Source organism: Schistocerca piceifrons, chromosome 6 (assembly GCF_021461385.2).
Source record: "Schistocerca piceifrons isolate TAMUIC-IGC-003096 chromosome 6, iqSchPice1.1, whole genome shotgun sequence".
Classification (NCBI taxonomy): domain Eukaryota; kingdom Metazoa; phylum Arthropoda; class Insecta; order Orthoptera; family Acrididae; genus Schistocerca; species Schistocerca piceifrons.
Genome location: NC_060143.1, coordinates 147728819 through 147750394, shown reverse-complemented (window position 1 = coordinate 147750394; position 21576 = coordinate 147728819). Strand labels below are relative to the sequence as shown.

The 21576-nt window shown below is 43.0% G+C and overlaps 1 protein-coding gene across 1 annotated transcript in view; it reads right to left on the bottom strand.

Moving 5' to 3' along the window:
* Positions 1–21342, bottom strand: part of LOC124802623 (N6-adenosine-methyltransferase catalytic subunit) — a 68690-nt gene extending 47348 nt beyond the window's left edge. The window contains exons 1-4 of the mRNA XM_047263512.1: positions 21262–21342; positions 20521–20679; positions 20276–20365; positions 4627–4837 (exon numbers count right to left, since the gene is read on the bottom strand). Of these exons, the coding sequence (XP_047119468.1) occupies positions 4627–4837; positions 20276–20365; positions 20521–20647 (428 nt within the window). The 5' untranslated portion in view covers positions 20648–20679; positions 21262–21342. The remainder of the gene's footprint in view (positions 1–4626; positions 4838–20275; positions 20366–20520; positions 20680–21261) is intronic.
* Between the last annotated feature and the right edge of the window lie 234 nt (positions 21343–21576).

Here is a 21576-nt window from a genome sequence, read left to right as displayed (position 1 = left end):
GGAGGACAAGCAATAAAAAGAGATGGAAAGAAACACCCTGGTGGAATGATAAAACAAAGGACATAGTACAGAAGAATAATAGAGCCTTTAGGGTATGGTTCCAGAAGATAACAGTAGAGACAAGAGAATAATATCAAGCAAGAAAGAAAGAAGCAAAAAGAGTGGTGGCAGAGGGGAGAAGATAGTGGGTGGAACAGTGGACCAGAATGATGGAGGAGGATAGAGAAGGTTCCAAAAAGGTGTTATATGGGATGGTTAAAAGTAAGAGGAAGAACGGTATGACAGATGATGCCTGAATGGTCAACAAAAGTGACCAAGATGTAGAGAATACAGAGGAACTCAAGAATAAGTGGAAGGAGTATTTTGAAGAACTCCTGAACCCAAATGGAGACCTAGATGAGGAGGAACAAGCTGAGGAGAAAAAAGAGGAGGAACAGCAAACAGAAAAAGACCTTACATGGAGAGAAGTGGAAGAGGCATTGGGCAAGATGAAGGGAGGGAAGTCACCAGGTCCGGATGAGCTAAGTGTAGAGACAGTGAGAGCAGCAGGAGAGGTGGGGATACAAAGGCTATATTGAGTAATGAAAATTGTGGGGAGACAGAAGATGATCCTAGATGACAAGAAGAAGGGAATAATTGTCCTGTTCTTTATGAAGGGAAATAGAAAAGAGTGAAAGAACTATTGGGGGATAACACTGATGAGTCATTGTGCAAAGATTTTTGAGAAAATTTTGGAAGCACAAATTCGGGCAAAATTAGAAGGAGAGATGAGAGAAGAGCAACATGGCTTCAGAATAGGAAGGTCCACGGTGGATCTAATTTTTGCTGCAAGACAACTGCAGGAACAGTGCTATAATTATGGAATAGATCTACTAATGACCTTTCTGGAAACTGAAAAAGGTTATGATAGTGTACGTAGAAGCAACGTGTGGAAAGCCCTGGAGAACAGAGGAGTAACAAAACAGATTACTTAGAGGATAAGGGAAATGTACCATGGAAGTGTGAGCTGTGTGAAAGTGGGAGGAGAGAAATCAGCTTGAATTGAACAGAAGAATGGCTTGAGGCAGGGAAGTGCACTTTCACCGTTAATCTTCATTGCAGTGATAATGAGTACAGTAGCACAAGTAAATGGTGAAGGAAAGATGAAAGTGATAGTGTTTGAAGATGATCTGTTTATTTGGGGGAATAAGGAGGGGGAAGTACAAAAGCAGTTGGACGTATGGGAATGAACAGTACAGGAATATGGGATGAAATTTAGTATAAGTAAGAGTGAGATGATTATCACAACAAGAACGAAGGAGAAAGGAACAACTGGAATAACAATTGATGGGGAACAATTGAGGAGAGTGGAGAGTTTCAAGTACCTAGGAAGCCTGATACAGGAAGATGGAAAAAACAACAGAGAAATAAACAAGTGGGGGAGAAAAGCAGAAGCATTTTGGAAGAGTGTCAGAAGCCTGATATGAAGCAAGGATGTACCCCAAATAAGTTATATACTGGTCATACTATGTACTGATCCTGACATGCATCCGAAACCTGGGTTATGAAAGGAAGAGAGAAAAGCAAAGTACAAGCTAGTGAGATGAAATTCTTGAAGAAGAGTATTGGAGTGACAAAGATACACAGGTTAAGAAACGAGAGGATCAGAGAGTTAATGTTAAGCAAATGGAGGAGAAGAGAATACCCAGGAGGATACACAAGATGAAACTGGAAGGAAAGAGACCAAGAGGAAGACCGAGAGACAGACGGCTGAAAGGAGTGGAGGAATGTGTCCAGAAGAAAGGAGAAGACTAGACCAAGGTGAAGACGGAGAGATGGTGGCAAGACAGAAGACAATGGAGAGGCTTACGTTCCAAACAGACCCGGCCACAGACTGAAAACTGTCCAAGATGATGATGATGATTCCGTTTATTTAAAAGACGGACTGAAAAGTGGGGAACCAGCTGTCTCATTCTACCTTTCTCAGCACATTTAAAAATATCCCCACAAATTTCAACACGTGAACATATTCGTGCTTTTTTTAATATGCACCTCATCTCAATCTCTCCTAACTGTAACTCATTCACAGCCACTCGACTGTTGCTGTAAGTTGCTCATACCCTCCACTCCCAGTTGCCCTTTCTCACTCTATCATTCAGCACCAGTTCATTGTCATTATCCATTTGGGTCTTTCTGTCATTGTCTCCTGTGTCACAGCCACAGTCCCCTTCGTTCTATGCTACTACTACAGTCTCCTCTCACTGTCACTGTCTCCCTCTTGATCTCTCATACACTGCTAATATATCACTCCTTCCTTCCTACTGCTGCTGCCTCTTCTCACTGTCACCTTCTCTCTCTCCCTCGTTGTCACTATCATATCCTCTGTCCTCTGTCTCTCATTATCACTGTCTCTCATCTACTTCAACTCCCCTCCCCCGGCACTCACATTGTCATTGTCTTCTTCACTCTTTCTATAACTCAACCACTGTCTACTATCTTCCTGTATTTAAAAGTTTTCTCTCTCTTTGCCACTGTCATTGCCTCCTCCTCTCTCATCACAAAAAAGCGAGAATGTGTTTGCATGCCAAAATTTTTGGTGAGAAGGCAGAATGAGGATTAAGGCATCTGGTTCTCCACTTTTCTGTCAGTCTTTTAAATAAGCAGGAACATATTCACATTTTTTGTGCTCCAATATGAGCATTTTTACACCGGTTCCCTTATTTTCCTTGCTGCAGCAGGGCATGTAACTCGTATGACAAGAAATGTGTTGGTCAGTAAAACTTGGACAGTTAACTTACATGCAAATGAAATAATGCAAAACCAATTTTAAACCTCAGACTGGATTTTATGCGCAAAAGAAATTTTAGATGTGCTTCAGTACTACAACATCGTGTCCCCAGATTACAATGGAGACATTTTACAGCATATTTCTCCTTGCTATGTCACTTTATAAACTATGTTTTCAACTCACATGGGACTTTACATGCATATTTTATGGGTACAAGTAGGGCTAACTTTGAACCTCTATATCTGGAAAACTTTTAAGGTTGTTCGAGAACGAGATCTTGGGAATATATCGTAAAAATTTCATTTGCTGTGCATAGACATCTTGGAATCCTCAGCTGGGTTTTGGTCCATTGGTGATGGCGAAAAAATAGTAAAAAAATCCTTTTTGTAGGGTTTCCCAAGGAACTGAACTAATGGTGCCTCCGTAAGTCCCATCAAGCCCTCTGTAGGCCACATAAAGTGCAAAAAGAAATAACTGATTTGCTCTATTTACCTGGGAGGTAGTGTGCAATATTCATACTTTGACCCTGTACTGTACGATAGTGACACTAAGACGATCCTTCTGTTGGGTATACAAGTAGTCCCAAGCCCAAGGGCTATTCAAAATACTTGACATTACCTTTTTTATCACCAATACAGCCTGAGGTTTGAGCACTGGAAAACCTAGTTTTTATGCGTGGCTTTTTGAACGTATTAAATATGTATGCTGTTGCACACATACTGGTACTAGCTCTGCTGCTGGATCTGCAATTGTCTTTTAAAATGAGAATAACTCTTAATGCAATGTTAGCTTAGAAAGTGACTGTAACTGACCACACACAAAAGAGAAACACAAGCCACAATTGCATATACCATGTGGCCAAGGCACTGAGAGTGGCGCGTCATAGTCCATTGTGGCTGAATACCAAAGTATATCGTATGTTTACTTGAGAATAGACGTAGGTACTGCTCTCTATCCCATGTTAAAAACAATTTTGATATGTTAGCTACACTTCGTATGCAACAGTGGTGACCTAAAATGCACAAAACATAAACTCACTAATGACTATATTTTTCATTATAAACTTTCTGAAATATGAGCAGTAGTTTACTTAATTTCAAAGTATATAACAGCTATAAGCAATAACGAAAACAGAGCCAGATCACTGTCAAGCTGCAATGCGAGACTGCAAGATGCAGAAAGGTCAAATTTTATTATTGAATAGTTTCCTCAAAACTGAATGAGAAAGATTGCATAGTGAAAACACGAGTGAATCCTAAAACAGAGCTTTTATATTTTTTATGTGAAAAGTAAAATTTTTACTAACAATTTAATTACTGAGATGGATGTAGCTTTGCTTCATTTACATAAAAATTAATTATGTTGACTACAGTTAGAACATCTTCACTGTCTGAAGAAGACATGGTGCCACGCTACTTCTAACTGGGTCAAGTCACATGCATGCCATGCTACTGTCAGGTATCTGCCATGCCCTACATCACAACACTTGCCATGCCACATTGGTGACAGCCCCGCCTTAGTCAACATGATCACCATTATTAAACAAAAAAATTTTAGGTTCTGAACGAATAATAAAGTTCCATCAACATTTGTTTACTCCTGTTTCTCATTTCTTGAAGTTTCCCTTTTCTCTTACCCTCTCCCTCCACAAGCGGCTTTTTTCACTTCTAGAGTTGTAATCTTTGGTTCCAAAAAGTGTGTACATTTTTGTGTTCATGTTGATTAGAATTTTCTCTTAATTTTCTGGTAAAAGGGACTTGTTGCTTAGTCCTAAATTATGATAAAAATTCCATGCTGTATAATGAATAACTAATTACATATTCGCCTCACAGCATAGCAGTTTATTTCTAATCTCTTACCTTATTAACTGCTGTGTTGCAAATTTCTGCAAAAGATTTGTCACAGCTAGATGAGGAACACTCTTGTTAAGCTGTTTACCGACAGCAGCGGCAAGCTCACTTGAACTTGTAGGCAGTGTCAGTGACACTTCACATAAGCAACGAAGCAGCAGCTTTTCCACTTCTGGATCTGGTTTGACCAGATCAATGGCAGATTCACTTTCCTCACCATCTACAAAATTAAGAAAATTATTGGCCACTAACAGCACACACACACACACACACACACACACACACACACACACACACACACACACATGCAGAGAGAGAGAGAGAGAGAGAGAGAGAGAGAGAGAGAGAGAGAGAGAGAGAGAGAGGTAGAGAGAGGTAGGTAGGATTATTAGTGCTCTTGGCGAAATAGTCGCCAACAATACTTAAAAAAAGCAACTGAATCTGCACTCCCTCACTCCCATTTTCACTCACTTTCACTCACACATCCGCACTGGTAATTAAATTATAAGGACTGTTAACATCATCACTGAGAAAATATCTTTCTTAAAATGTGGATATAATAAGAGAGAGAACACTAAAGCACAAACTGAAGATACTATGGCTGTGTGACTGCTTACAAATGAAGTGGATAAGCCAGTCAACCTTACAATGCATAAAGATCACACACTTTACAGTTTCTTAAGTAATAGTACATTCATCTCATCATTTCCAAAAATTGAGGACTGACTGTAAGTAAATTAGCATCTGTATTCTTGTCTGAACATAAAGCACAACCAGTTAAAATATGCCATACCGTAATCTCTACACCGCAAGAACCATGTGGTGTGGAGCCTCCTCACAAGATCTTGAACTGATGTGTCAGTGGATGTTATAATAGCCAAAGATAAGTGGGAGGGATCCCACCTTCTCTGAGTGGCTACAAGGAGCAACAATGCTGAAAAATATGAACTGGAATGCACTTGAAGATACGTGCCAGTTATCCTGTGAAATACTGATTACAAAGTTTCAAGAACCAGTATTAAGCGAAGACTCTAGAGGTATACTTCAGCCCTCTACATACTGTTTTCACAGACCCCATGAAGAAGAGATTTTGTTATGAAATAGTGCAGGCAGCAGAGGATCAAAAGGGTAAAAGGGCAAGGGGTAGTAGAAATCCTTGGGTAACACAAGAGATACTGAATTTAATTGATGAAAGGAGAAAATATAAAAATGAAATAACTGAAACAGGTGAAAGGGAATATAAACAACCAAAAAATGAGATCAACAGGAAGTGCAATATGGCTATGCAAGAATGGCTAGAGGATAAATTTGAGGGTGTAGAAGCATATGTCACTGGGGTTGAGATAGATGCTGCCTACAGGAAAATTAAAGAGACCTCTGGAGCATAGAGCAACAGTTGTATTAATATCAAGAGCTCATATGTAAAACCAGTCCCAAGCAAAGAACGGAAAGCAGAAAGGTGGCAGGAGTTTATAGAGCTTCTATGCAAGGGAGATGTAATTGAGGGCAAGTCATGGAAATGGAAAAGGACATAGATGAAGATCAGAAGGGAGATATTATACTGCATGAAGAATTTCACAAAGCATTGAAAGACCTAAGTTGAAACAAGGCTCTGGGACTAGACAGCATTCCGTTAGAGCTACTGATAGCCTCGGGAGAGCCAGACATGATAAAACTCTTCCATCTGGTGAGCAAGATGTATGAGACAGGCAAAAGATCTTCAGACTGCAAGAAGAATATAGTAATTACAATTACAAAGAGAGTTGCAGACAGAGGTGAAAAATTACTGAACTATCAGTTTAATAAGTCACAGTTGGAAAATACATGAATCCTCTACAGAAGAATGGAAAAATTGGAGGAAGCTGATCTCCGGGAAGATCAGTTTGGATTCTGGAGAAATGTAGGATCACACAAGGCAGTACTGACCCTACGACTTCTCATAGAAGATAGGTTAAGGAAAAACGAACCTACGTTTGTAGCATCTGTAGACTTAGAGAAAGCTTTTGACAATGTTGACTGGAAAGCTCTCTTTCAAATTTTAAAGGTGGCAGTGGTGGGAGAGAAACACTATTTACAATTTGTACAGAAACCAGATGGCAGTTATAAGAGTCAACAGGCACAAAAAAGGGAAGTAGTAGTGGAGAAGGGAGTGAGACATGGTTGTAGCCTATCCCCAATGTTATTCAATCTGTACATTGGCAGGGTTACCACAGGTTCCCCCAAATGAAATTTCCTGATAAATTTTGAAATCTCAAGGGTAAATGAAGATGTTAGTTGACAATCTGTCTTTGTAGTTAAGGTACAAGAAACACTAATGAAAATGAGGATATGCCTAAAGCAAAACAACCTTGCAAGCAGGTGGCAATTCCTGATGTGAGCAAAATCTTAAGCACTAATATCAAAATCTTTTGTAACAAACTGTTTTTAGATGGAGAAAGCAAGCCAAATGGTATATGTGTTTCATTAAGACCACTGATGTTATTTTATTTCAATAAAATGAAGCACATTTGGTGACAAAAATACGCATTTCCTTGGAGTCACGAGATATTTAAAAAAACCTTATCTGATTTCCCCCCCACGAACCATGGACCTTGCCGTTGGTGGGGAGGCTTGCGTGACTCAGCGATACAGATAGCCGTACCGTAGGTGCAACCACAATGGAGGGGTATCTGTTGAGAGGCCAGGCAAACGTGTGGTTCCTGAAGAGGGGCAGCAGCCTTTTCAGTAGTTGCAAGGGCAACAGTCTGGATGATTGACTGATCTGGCCTTGTAACTGCTGTGCTGGTACTGCGAACGGCTGAAAGCAAGGGGAAACTACAGCCGCAATTTTTCCCGAGGGCATGCAGCTTTACTGTATGATTAAATGATGATGGCGTCCTCTTGGGTAAAATATTCCGGAGGTAAAATAGTCCCCCATTCGGATCTCCGGGCGGGGACTACTCAAGAGGATGTCGTTATCAGGAGAAAGAAAACTGACGTTCTACGGATCGGAGCGTGGAATGTCAGAACCCTTAATCGGGCAGGTAGGTTAGAAAATTTAAAAAGGGAAATGGTTAGGTTGAAGTTAGATATAGTGGGAATTAGTGAAGTTCGGTGGCAGGAGGAACAAGACTTCTGGTCAGGTGACTACAGGGTTATAAACACAAAATCAAATAGGGGTAATGCAGGAGTAGGTTTAATAATGAATAGGAAAATAGGAATGCGGGTAAGCTACTACAAACAGCATAGTGAACGCATTATTGTGGCCAAGATAGATACGAAGCCCACACCTACTACAGTAGTACAAGTTTATATGCCAACTGGCTCTGCAGATGACGAAGAAATTGAAGAAATGTATGATGAAATAAAAGAAATTATTCAGATTGTGAAGGGAGACGAAAATTTAATAGTCATGGGTGACTGGAATTCGAGTGTAGGAAAAGGAAGAGAAGGAAACATAGTAGGTGAATATGAATTGGGGCTAAGAAATGAAAGAGGAAGCCGCCTGGTAGAATTTTGCACAGAGCACAACATAATCATAACTAACACTTGGTTTAAGAATCATGAAAGGAGGTTGTATACATGGAAGAACCCTGGTGTTATATCCTAGCCAGTAATGCCACCCGAGCCCGCTGTCAAAAGGTTGGCAGCATCAAAGTCCGGACGCCGTCCGCATAAGCAGCGCCAGCGAGACAGGAAATCGCCGCAAGTCTGCGCGCGCCACCGCTGGCTTCTGGCTTCTTAAGCGCTGGAGTCGCGAGCGCTAGGACAGTTCTGTATTCGCCGCTCAGTTGTATACTCGCCACCGAATGTGTACTTGCTAGTCAGTTGTGTGTTCATCGCAGCAGAGTTGTTGTTTGTCGTCAGCCGACGCTGACCTAGCCGCTCCGACTCGAACTAGACAGATTTCTGTAGATACGGAGTTCACTACTGTATTTCTGTATCTTCGTAATAAAGATAAGTACCGACTTTTATTTACTCAGAGTGTTTGGGTTTTCATCTTTCTGTTCACTGTTCCAGCGGACCGGTCGGCCCGCTATTAAAAGTGTGGCGGTGACTTCGTAAGCCGTTTCTACCGCGAATTGTTTGTCGCTACGAACACCGCCACAAAACTGGCGACGAGGTCTTCCGAACTCGTGTGCAGGGCTGGTTCAACGTGTTCTTGTTATACTAATTATAGAGATAAAATTTTGGGGGCTGGTTTAATTTGTGTTCACTATGTCTGCCGAATTACAGCAGTTGATCTTGTTACAGAGTCAGCAAATACAAAGTCTGGTGGAAGCAATCGCCAAACAAGCGGCTAATCCTCCAACACAAAAGGAACAAGCACAGGCAGCACCACATTTCCGTGCTTTTGATGCATCAAGAGAAGAATGGCGAGAATATTTCGCGCAGTTGCAGGCGCACATGACAGTCTACAAAATCACAGGTACTGAGCGGCAGCTTTATTTAATTTCCACTGCAGGCGTGGAAGTCTATCGACTACTTTGTAAGTTGTTCCCGGAATCCCAGCCAGAAGCTTTAGACTATGACGTTGTTGTTAACAAGCTTGCTGAGTATTTCGAGTCGCGAGTTCATGTGGCAGCAGCCAGATTCAAGTTCTTCAGATTAAAGAAACTGCCACATCAATGTAATTAACAGTGGTTAACAGATTTACGGGGCCTCACCCGTCAGTGCCGATTTAATTGTGTGTGTGGAGCTTCCTACAGTGATGTCATGCTACGAGACGCTATTACTCAAAACATTGCAGATTCTCGTATTCGTGCTGCTATCTTAAAGTTGCCTGACCCGTCATTAGAGACTGTGATGAACATCATTGAAGCCCAAGATGCTTTTGACTATGCTGAGTGTGAGTTAGATCAGCCATGTATTTCTCAAATTGCCTGTGCTAAGCAAGTTATGTCACGCCCGCGGCCCCACCGGCAGAGTCAGACTGTAAACACTAGCCGGCCGCGTCATGTTAAACACATTCGTCAGCCGCGTGTGCAAAATGATAGAGTTAAGTCTTGCCCTAAGTGTGTTCTTGCTCATCCTCGTGAACGTTGCCCGTTAAGAAACGCGGTTTGTCACTTTTGTCAAAGGAAAGGACACATCCAGACTGTTTGTTTGCGTAAACGCAAGAACAATTCTAGTGCTGCCCAGCCCATGGATATTCATGTTCTTCAAAGCCAGCCCGCCCAGAAGGTCGCGTTTAAAGACTCTTCCACGGTTCGTGTGGGTAATAAACTCGTTCGCAATGAGCCACCCACCCAGCCCTCTGCTATGCGACCCAAGCGTAATTCAAACGCTGTAAAAAATAATGTACAGACCGCAAGTGAAGCGGGAGTTGTTCCACCCGCCCAACCCACGAGTTGTCGTAAGCAGCGAACACGCGCTAAACGCGCTGATTTTGTGTCTTCTGCCTCCACTGCACCGATCCAGAGACAGTGTAATAAACTATTTGTGAAGCTACGCATCCAGGATAAGACCTTCAATTTTCAATTAGACACTGGTGCGTCTGTGACTCTCATAAATAGTGCTACGTATGCGGCTATCGGCCGCCCTAAACTTTCAGCGGCAAAACATTCTTTGGCTACTTATAGTGGAGAACAAATTCCTGTGTTAGGTGTATGTAGCGTGCCAGCCACATTCCGTGGCAATACAAAAACAGTTTCATTCACAGTGCTCCGCGCTACAGACAGGGTAAACATTTTCGGATTAGACTGTTTTGACTTGTTTGGCCTGTCTATCCAAGACAATGTGTTGCAAATTAATTCTGTTGTTGTTCCTCAAGACAGCATAACCGAGTTGTGTAAACGATACAGTGACATATTTAAAGACGAACTAGGTTGTGCTGCGAACTTTGCCGCTCATATTATGTTAAAAGATAATGCTCAGCCTCGATTTTGTCGTGCTCGTCCAGTGCCTCACGCCCTCCGGGCACCTGTAGAAGATGAACTTCGTCGTTGGCAAAACAACGGTGTTATTCAACCCGTTTCAGCGAGCCAGTGGGCTTCTCCCTTAGTTATTATAAAGAAACCGTCTGGCAAGTTACGTTTGTGTGCTGATTTTAAGTCGACAGTTAATCCTCAGACTGTCATTGATTCTTTTCCTTTGCCTAGACCGGACGAGCTGATGGATAAGTTAGGGGAAGCTCGGTTCTTTTCCAAAATTGATCTCCGTGAAGCATATTTGCAATTGCCCCTCGACGAGCAATCACAACAGTATTTTGTCATAAACACGTCGTTGGGGTTGTTCCGTTTTCTGCGTTTGCCTTTTGGTTGTGCGTCAGCTCCAGCTGTTTTTCAGCGTTTTTTGTCACAACTTCTGGCTAATGTGCCATCGTGTTGCAACTATTTAGACGATATTGTTGTGTCCGGTCGGACGCCTGCTGAACATTTCCGTAATTTGGAGTGTTTGTTTAAAGTGTTGTCTCAGGCAGGCCTACGTTGCAACATCGATAAATGTTCATTTTTCCTTACGGAGATGGAGTATCTGGGACATGTTATTAATGCTCAAGGCATTCATCCCTCCCAGTCACATTTAGCAGCTATTTGTGATTTGCCCGCCCCTCGCAATCTGCATGAATTGCAAGCAGTTCTTGGCAAATTGACGTATTATATTAGGTTTATACCTAATGCATCACAGATTGCTGCACCGCTGCATCGTCTCCGCCGTAAGAATGTTCCGTTTGTGTGGTCAGCTGATTGCCAATCAGCCTTTCAGCAGCTTAAAGAGGCTTTATTGAATGATCGTTGTCTGGTCCATTACGACCCTGACAAGCCTCTGGTGTTAGCTTGTGATGCCTCTTCTTTCAGCCTCGGTGCTGTGTTGTCTCACCGAGTCGGTAACACCGAACGTCCTATTGCGTTCGCATCTAAATTGCTAAACAAAGCTCAGAGTAATTATAGCCAATTGGACAAGGAAGCGTTGGCTATTGTGTTCGGTGTCACAAAATTCCATCACTACCTCTATGGTAGACCATTCTATTTAGTAACAGATCACAAGCCCCTGACGTCACTGTTTCATCCGTCTAAACCAGTTCCTCAGCGGACAGCTCAGAGACTACAACGTTGGGCTCTTTTGTTATCACAATACCAGTATGAGATACTGTATCGCCCTACAGCTCAGCATGCAAACGCTGACGCGCTTTCTAGATTGCCGATTGCTGCGGATGATGTCTTCGATTCCTCTGACGACTCTTGCCATCAGATTGACGCCGATGAGCATCAATCCCTCTGGGATTTTCCGGTTGATTATCGTCAGGTGGCACGTGAGACAGCTACGGATCCTCATCTGAGTTTACTATTACGTTTTGTTCAACGTGGTTGGCCGTCCAAGGCAAAGGACATATCGGATCCTGCGGTTCGTCGCTATTATCCGCAACGTCATCTGTTGTCTGTTTCGCACGGAGTTTTGCTGTTACGCACCGAGAATGACCAGCTTCGTGTAGTGGTTCCCCAAGTGCTCCAATCCAAGGTCCTCGACTTGTTGCATCAAGGTCATTGGGGAGTGGTCCGCACCAAGCCGTCATTGTACATGGATCGGCATTGATAAGCAGATTACGCAGATGTCTACAGATTGTTCGACGTGTGCCGAACACCAAGCTGCTCCGCCTCAACGCTATTTTGAGTGGGCACGCCCTGCCGGTCCCTGGCAGCGAGTACATATTGATTTCGCTGGTCCATATTGGAATTCTCGTTGGCTCATCGTGATAGATGCATTTAGTAATTTTCCGTTTGTTGTGCCCATGCAGTCTACAACGTCTGCAGAAACTATACAGGCGTTGGCTTCAATTTTTTGTATTGAGGGTCTTCCAGAAGTTTTAGTGTCTGACAATGGTCCACAATTTACCGCTGCTGAATTTGAAAGTTTTTGTTCTGCCAATGGCATTCGCCATGTTCTTACTCCGTCGTTCCACCCTCAATCGAATGGTGCAGCGGAACGTTTTGTACGCACATTCAAGGATCATATGGACCGCCTTCGTGCTACGCACTCTCGTCAGCAGGAACTCATCACGTTCCTGTCGTCGTACCGGACCACGCCACGCGACGGCCCTTCGCCTGCAGAGCTTCTCCACGGCCGTCGTCATCGCACCCTACTACGGTTGTTGCACCCCCCGGATCGACCCGCCGCTTCTGAGCATCGCACGCGTTTTCAGCGCAACGACGCCGTTTTTTTTTTTTTAGAGTTTATCACGGTCTCCGTCGTTGGGAACGTGGTACCGTGATAAGTGTCCAGGGTCAGTTTTTATACTGTTCAAGTTGCTACTGGGGTGCACAGGAGGCATCAGAACCAGTTGGGCCGCGCTGGCCGCCCGGATTCTGCCGCTCGTTCTTTGTCCACAGATTTGGTCCGCGGCGGGTTCCAGCCTCGCCTTCCGACTTCGCTGCCGCCCCCAGGGTAGCAGCAGCAGCCATCGCCGCTACCACGCCGACAGCCCGTCCCGTTGATGCCTCCCGCGCAGCTTCATCCGGGAGCGCCCCAGGTGGTCGCTCCGGCGCCTGCAGTCCCTCTTCAGTCGCCACCGCCTTCGGAGCTGATGGACGTCGACCCCTCAGCCGGGCCGCCTTCCCAAGCGGTGGCTGTGCAGCCTGTCCTGCAGCCGTTTTCCTTGGGCACCCCCAAGGAGTCTGACACCGCAGCGCCTTGTCCGGCGCCCTCTCAGCAGCCGTCGACGCAGCGTCAGGAGACGCTGCCTCTCTTCGTGGGTCCCGACGCCCCGTCGCGTCCAGTACCAGCAGCTGCGCCCGTGTTGACAGGCGTGCACCCTGACCTCGGTTTTCAGTCGGTGTTTCCCGAGGCCCCGCGCAGCCAATGCTGGGGTGCGGACCGGGGACTGCCACCGACAACAGTCTCCGCCCCAGTCTCTTCTGCTACGCCTGCGGCCAGACCCCTCCCCCGCCGTCGACGCTCGCCACGTCATTATTCAACGACGATGCGGCGATTTGGGTGGGAGGAGTGTTATATCCTAGCCAGTAATGCCACCCGAGCCCGCTGCCAAAAGGTTGGCAGCATCAAAGTCCGGACGCCGTCCGCATAAGCAGCGCCAGCGAGACAGGAAATCGCCGCAAGTCTGCGCGCGCCACCGCTGGCTTCTGGCTTCTTAAGCGCTGGAGTCGCGAGCGCTAGGACAGTTCTGTATTCGCCGCTCAGTTGTATACTCGCCACCGAATTGTGTACTTGCTAGTCAGTTGTGTGTTCATCGCAGCAGAGTTGTTGTTTGTTGTTTGTCGTCAGCCGACGCTGACCTAGCCGCTCCGACTCGAACTAGACAGATTTCTGTAGATACGGAGTTCACTACTGTATTTCTGTATCTTCGTAATAAAGATAAGTACCGACTTTTATTTACTCAGAGTGTTTGGGTTTTCATCTTTCTGTTCACTGTTCCAGCGGACCGGTCGGCCCGCTATTAAAAGTGTGGCGGTGACTTCGTAAGCCGTTTCTACCGCGAATTGTTTGTCGCTACGAACACCGCCACAAAACCTGGAGATACTAAAAGGTATCAGATAAATTATATAATGGTAAGACAGAGATTTAGGAACCAGGTTTTAAATTGTAAGACATTTCCAAGGGCAGATGTGGACTCTGACCACAATCTATTGGTTATGACCTGTAGATTAAAACTGAAGAAACTGCAAAAAGGTGGGAATTTAAGGAGATGAGACCTGGATAAACTGAAAGAACCAGAGGTTGTACAGAGTTTCAGGGAGAGCATAAGGGAACAATTCACAGGAATGGGGGAAAGAAATACAGTAGAAGAAGAATGGGTAGCTTTGAGGGATGAAGTAGCGAAGGCAGCAGAGGATCAAGTAGGTAAAAAGACGAAGGCTAGTAGAAATCCTTGGGTAACAGAAGAAATATTGAATTCAATTGATGAAAGGAGAAAATATAAAAATGCAGTAAATGAAGCAGGCAAAAAGGAATACAAACGTCTCAAAAATGAGATCGACAGGAAGTGCAAAATGGCTAAGCAGGGATGGCTAGAGGACAAATGTAAGGATGTAGAGGCCTATCTCACTAGGGGTAAGATAGATACTGCCTACAGGAAAATTAAAGAGACCTTTGGAGATAAGAGAACGACTTGTATGAATATCAAGAGCTCAGATGGAAACCCAGTTCTAAGCAAAGAAGGGAAAGCAGAAAGGTGGAAGGAGTATATAGAGGGTATATACAAGGGCGATGTACTTGAGGACAATATTATGGAAATGGAAGAGGATGTAGATGAAGATGAAATGGGAGATATGATACTGCGTGAAGAGTTTGACAGAGCACTGAAAGACCTGAGTCGAAACAAGGCCCCCGGAGTAGACAACATTCCATTGGAACTACTGACGGCCTTGGGAGAGCCAGTCCTGACAAAACTCTACCATCTGGTGAGCAAGATGTATGAAACAGGCGAAATACCCTCAGACTTCAAGAAGAATATAATAATTCCAATCCCAAAGAAAGCAGGTGTTGACAGATGTGAAAATTACCGAACTATCAGTTTAATAAGTCACAGCTGCAAAATACTAACACGAATTCTTTACAGACGAATGGAAAAACTAGTAGAAGCCAACCTCGGGGAAGATCAGTTTGGATTCCGTAGAAACACTGGAACACGTGAGGCAATACTGACCTTACGACTTATCTTAGAAGAAAGATTAAGGAAAGGCAAACCTACGTTTCTAGCATTTGTAGACTTAGAGAAAGCTTTTGACAATGTTGACTGGAATACTCTCTTTCAAATTCTAAAGGTGGCAGGGGTAAAATACAGGGAGCGAAAGGCTATTTACAATTTGTACAGAAACCAGATGGCAGTTATAAGAGTCGAGGGACATGAAAGGGAAACAGTTGTTGCGAAGGGAGTGAGACAGGGTTGTAGCCTGTCCCCGATGTTATTCAATCTGTATATTGAGCAAGCAGTAAAGGAAACAAAAGAAAAATTCGGAGTAGGTATTAAAATTCATGGAGAAGAAATAAAAACTTTGAGGTTCGCCGATGACATTGTAATTCTGTCAGAGACAGCAAAGGACTTGGAAGAGCAGTTGAATGGAATGGACAGTGTCTTGAAAGGAGGATATAAGATGAACATCAACAAAAGCAAAACAAGGATAACGGAATGTAGTCTAATTAAGTCGGGTGATGCTGAGGGAATTAGATTAGAAAATGAGGCACTTAAAGTAGTACAGGAGTTTTGCTATTTGGGGAGCAAAATAACTGATGATGGTCGAAGTAGAGAGGATATAAAATGTAGGCTGGCAATGGCAAGGAAAGTGTTTCTGAAGAAGAGAAATTTGTTAACATCCAGTATTGATTTAAGTGTCAGGAAGTCATTTCTGAAAGTATTCGTATGGAGTGTAGCCATGTATGGAAGTGAAACATGAACGATAAATAGTTTGGACAAGAAGAGAATAGAAGATTTCGACATGTGGTGCTACAGAAGAATGCTGAAGATTAGATGGGTAGATCACATAACTAATGAGGAAGTATTGGATAGGATTGGGGAGAAGAGAAGTTTGTGGCACAACTTGACCAGAAGAAGGGATCGGTTGGTAGGACATGTTCTGAGGCATCAAGGGATCACCAATTTAGTATTGGAGGGCAGCGTGGAGGGTAAAAATCATTGAGGGAGACCAAGAGATGAATACACTAAGCAGATTCAGAAGGATGTAGGTTGCAGTAGGTACTGGGAGATGAAAAAGCTTGCACCGGATAGAGTAGCATGGAGAGCTGCATCAAACCAGTCTCAGGACTGAAGACCACAACAACAACAACAACATATCTGATTGCAGAAATAACCTCAGAAAAAAGTAGATATCTTGAAAGAAGTGTACAAGGTGGGGAAGAATTGTGTAAACCAATGCTGTAGGTGACCACCAATAAAATGTTGGTTCTACTACGTTCATTATCGTCGGGGTTCTACTATGTTCATTATTGTCGATTATTACCCCGTGTTATATCTAATATTTTACAGGTATTGTGTGATTTTTCGTTCGAGAAATATATGAGTACACAGTGTACAAAACAACAGTGCCCGACACAATTTTCTTCTTCTAGTACCTTCCGCCGCGGAAGTCGAACACGCAGCAGAACAAATGGATGTGGTCAGCCCATAGAGGGCTCCGCCTCCGTGGCGGCTATTCCACGCAGCAGCTCTCGCGCAGCGAGGGCGCCACCGCTAAGCCACGTGCAGACAACGGCCAATGGCCGCTCCCTCTGGTTTTGTATATAGGGACCCACTCTGCCCTAGTCCAGCCAGTCTGGTACTCACTCTGGATTTCGTTTCTATTCGGTGGTACTGCGTTCTGGTCGTTGCTCGTTGTTGACACTTGCCTGGCTCTGGTTCTGAGTGGATTTACGTTTGGTGTTGTGGTTTCCACAAGCCTCCATTGTTTATCTCTTCCTTGTTGTGTCGCTCATAGTCGGCCGTGGTCGGTTGTTGTCAGTTGTCGTTGGTCTGTTGTCCGACTCGTCCTGTGTTTACCCGGTGGTGTGTGCTCCACCGCCGGCGGCTTCCCCGCCTGGCGGCTCCGATCCGCAGCCCAAGGCGTTCCCGCTGTTGGTTGTGGTTACAACACTTCTTCTTATGGTCCATACTTTCTAACGTATAAACTAGTTTTGAAGTGCCAAAATGTACTACAACAAATAAAATGTCTATAAAATGCCACACTGTACAACGTACTTGCTGTGAGACAGTCGCAGTTCCTGAAATCTATCACCCATGGCCTCTGGCTTGCTGAGGAGCACCATGGATAATAACCACTTCATTATGCCACACACAAACAGACCCGGCCTGTGGGCAGATCAGCGAGACTAGATCTGATAGCCAGGGCCTGCCTCCAGTTTTGGTCTATTGCGGAAATCCACATGTGTGGCCAGCTATTCACAAACAGCATGTTGATGAAATGAGACCATGGTGATCAATCCATGCAACAGATAATTTGTTCAAATACTCTGAGATTCAGTAACAATGAGGATAGGTAGCAGCTCACTGTAAAAGTGATTGCGAAGCTGCAGACGGGCACGCAAAAAAGAATCATATTCTTACAACTAAATTTTCAGCCATAGCTTTTGTCAGAAAATGAGAACACAAACACATTCACACAATCACTCAGGCACATGTGATCGCCATCTCTGGCTGCTGCGTCTTAAGTCTCTGAGAACTGGATCCAAACAAACCACTCCTCACACCTCCCTGCCTTTCATTGCCAGGTGCTAGGCTAGCGACAAGAAGTGGTGGCAGCACTGACTGCAAGCTGAGGAGAGTGGTAGGAAGGGGAGAAGCAGTAGGAATGAGGGAGTACGGAAGTGGCACACACACTCAGCTGCACCCAGCCAGCAATGATGCATGACACCTCAGTAAACAAACCGCTTCATCTATTGAGAAAAAAAAAAAACGAGATGTTTCCAGTGCCCCCCCCCCCCCCCCTAATTTCCCTGGCATGTTTGAAATTCTCTAATAGTCCTTGATTTCCAGAACCTGTGGCAACCCTGATCGAGCAAGCAGTAAAGGAAACAAAAGAAAAACTTGGGAGTAGGAATTAAAGTCCAGGGAGAAGATATAAAAACTTTGAGGTTTGCCTATGACATTGTAATTCTGTCAGAGATAGTAAAGGACCTGGAAGAGAAGTTGAATGGAGTGGACAGTTGACTTGAGAGGAGAATATAAGATGAACATCAACAACAGCAAAATGATGACAGTGGAATATAGTCGAATTAAATCATGAGATGTTGAGGGAATTACATTAGGAAATGAGACACTTGAAGTAGTAGATGAGTTTTGCTATTAGGGAAGCAAAATAACTGATGGTGGTCGAAGTACAGAGGATATAAAATGTAGACTGTCAATGGCAAGAAAAGCATTTCTAAAGAAGAGAAAGTTGTTAAAATTGCACAAGTAATTGTATGGAGTGTAGCCATGTGTAGAAGTGAAACATGGATGATAAACAGTTTAGACAAGAAGAGAATAGAAGCTTCTGAAATACAGTGATGAAGAATGCTGAAGAGTAGATTGGTAGATCATGTAACTAATGGGGAGGTACTGAATAGAATTGAGAGAAGAGAAATTTGTGGCACAACCTGACTAGAAGAAAGGATCGGTTGGTAGGACACATTCCGAGGCAACAAGGTATCAGCAATTTAGTACTGGAGGGAAGCATGGGGGGGTTAAAAATCGTAGAGGAAGACCAAGAGGTGAATACAGTAAGCAGATTCAGAAGGATGTAGGCAGCAGTAATTAGTTGGAGATGAAGAGGCTTGCCCAACAGAGTAGCATGGAGAGCTGCATGAAACTAGTCTTTGGACTGAAGATCACAACAACACACAGAGGTTTAAAACAAATCATTCATTTCATACTTAACATACAATTGGAATGGGGAGAAACCCTAACACAAGGTACAATGTTATATTCTCTCTGCTATGCAATTCACAGTAGTTTGTAGAGTGTGTATGCAGATGTATAATAGATAAAGGGAGAAGCAACTGTCATGACAGCTGAAATTTCTTGACACTTAGCTATACTGGAGAGTATTCCTGAGTTCAAAAATGCTGTCTAAAATGCTTCATCTAATGCGTGCAGAATAAGTGAATAACCACAGCTATGCCAAAGCAAGTAAGATGAAAAAAAAGTGTAGCTTCCACAGTGAAACATTTATTCTGCAAGGGAGTGTCTGCTATTTTGCAACACCCAATGAGTTGTAGACTGCTGTTCCTTAGTAGTCTTTCTAGACAAGGAAGACATAATTCTCAATTCCTGTATACATTATCTGATTAAAAGTATCCAGAAACCAATTAGTGGACATTAATAATGGGTGTGTCCACCCTGCACCTTTGTGTCGGCTTGAGCTCTGCTGGGGACACTTTCAATGAGACGTCTGAATGCCCATGATAAGCTGACACCCGCTGATGTCTGGAATGAAGTTGACATTCTAAGTGTTCCATTGGGGTCAAGTTGGGACTCTGTGCAGGTCAATCCATGCCAGGAATGTTATTGTGCACAAACTATTGTCTCTCAGATGCTGCTTTCTGGCAGGGTGGATTGTCACACTGATACAAACTATCATCTCCAAACTTTCTTCTACCGTATCCACTACACAATGCTGTAAAATATGTTTATATACTCCCATATTTATAGTTTTATTAATAACAATGAAGGGAACACAACCTAACTGTGACAAATGCCCCCACATTGTACCACCACCTCCTCTGTGCTTCATTGTTGGCACTACACATGATGGCATGTAACATTCTCCAGGCATTTGCCGAACCCAAATCTTTCCATTGGATTGACTGGACTGCCACAGGTGATGATTCATCATTCCAAACCACTCATTTCCAGTCATTCACTGTCCAGTTGCACCACTCTTTGCATCACCTCCAGTGTCCATTAGCACAGACTACAGAAATGTGTACCTTATGAGGAACTGATTGACACTATTCTTTTTATCCCCTTATACACAGTCACTGTGCTAGATATCGAATGCAAACCATCTCAGCTCTCCTAACCAACCCATTCGCTGTTATTGCTTTTCTACTGACAACACAATACTCCCAGACTCTTTTTATACTGGCAGGTCTGCCTCTTGTGAGATCTAGTGGTCAATTTTGCATTACATAGAAGTCTATGGATACTTCTAATTACATGATGTGCATTTGTAACAATTACAGAAAATAATGGAACTTAGTGGAAAGTTTTTAAAGCAGTGATAATTCTCACCATCAACTTGAGAAACAGGTGATGGTACATTTGAAGAACTGCCTTCAGTTGATAAAGCCTTCGTCTTTGGTAGTGAGACTGGTGTAACATCTACATGGAACAGAGAAAGAAACAGTCTATCAAGCATCAAATGCACAACAAGATGCGAAATAATATGCAACACAGAAGTCAGTTTAAAACCCATATCAAGCCATCAGCATGTGTATTACACATAACAGAAACAGTTAATGCAAACTGGTACTCACCAGTAACAATAGATACAGCAGATTGGTTCAGGATGTCCTGTCGTTCTTTCTTTCTTTTCTTCAGTTTCTCACGAATAATATTTCGTTTACTTCTTATAGCTTGAATCTCTTCCCATGCATCAGACATGATTGACTTATGAATATCCTCCTATGGAAGCACTAAAACAGAGACAGATATTGTACAGGCTTAAGTTTGCCATTCATATAAAAATCATTTTTACGAACTGCACGATCATTTCTTTTGTTTAGGACAATTATAGAATAACGCATATGCATTACCAATCCGATGCAATATATACGAAAATTTAATTACAAAGAAATGAGATGTGACATAGAAGCATAGCTTTCTTTCCAATTTTAGTTCTTCTTAGAAACTTGCACATACCGCATAAAACTATAGCTGAATGCAAGTTATGAATTAAAATTAAACATATATTTAAAAAATTCTAATACAGGAGTAAAATGCTTGCAGTAAGTAATCTACGTTCTCTAGAAACAAATACTAGTCCATCTCTAACCAACCTGGTAAAGCCGAATTTATAAATCTAAAATTATATCTAAATTACAGTTTAAAACTGTAATACCTGGCTATTTTCTTCAAAATACCTGAAGTAATTTTTAATACATACATTTACGTAATTTAGTACGTTCACTGGAGGAAAGAACACTGGCTCTATGATTTACTCGAAAATTAGTCAAGGTCTTCCAAATATTAAATATAATATTGCATTTGTATCTCACCTGTTTGTAAACACCAATTCTCACTCACGAAAGGTAAATATAAACATTCTTATATACATATAAAGCTTTCAAATACAAAATCGATAATTGACAAAGTATATCGATACGTTTCGATATCTTGTATCGATGACTGTAGAAAAATATTCATAACTTCTGCGATTAACGAGAAACGCAGTCCACTAGATTTAATTGAGTTATTATTTCTGCATATGTGTTATAGCAAAGTAAGTGTACATCTCACGGCACTTCCGAAGACCAGAGACATTTTAAGGTCGATTCACATTAGACATCAACGGAACGACGCGGAACGTCAGG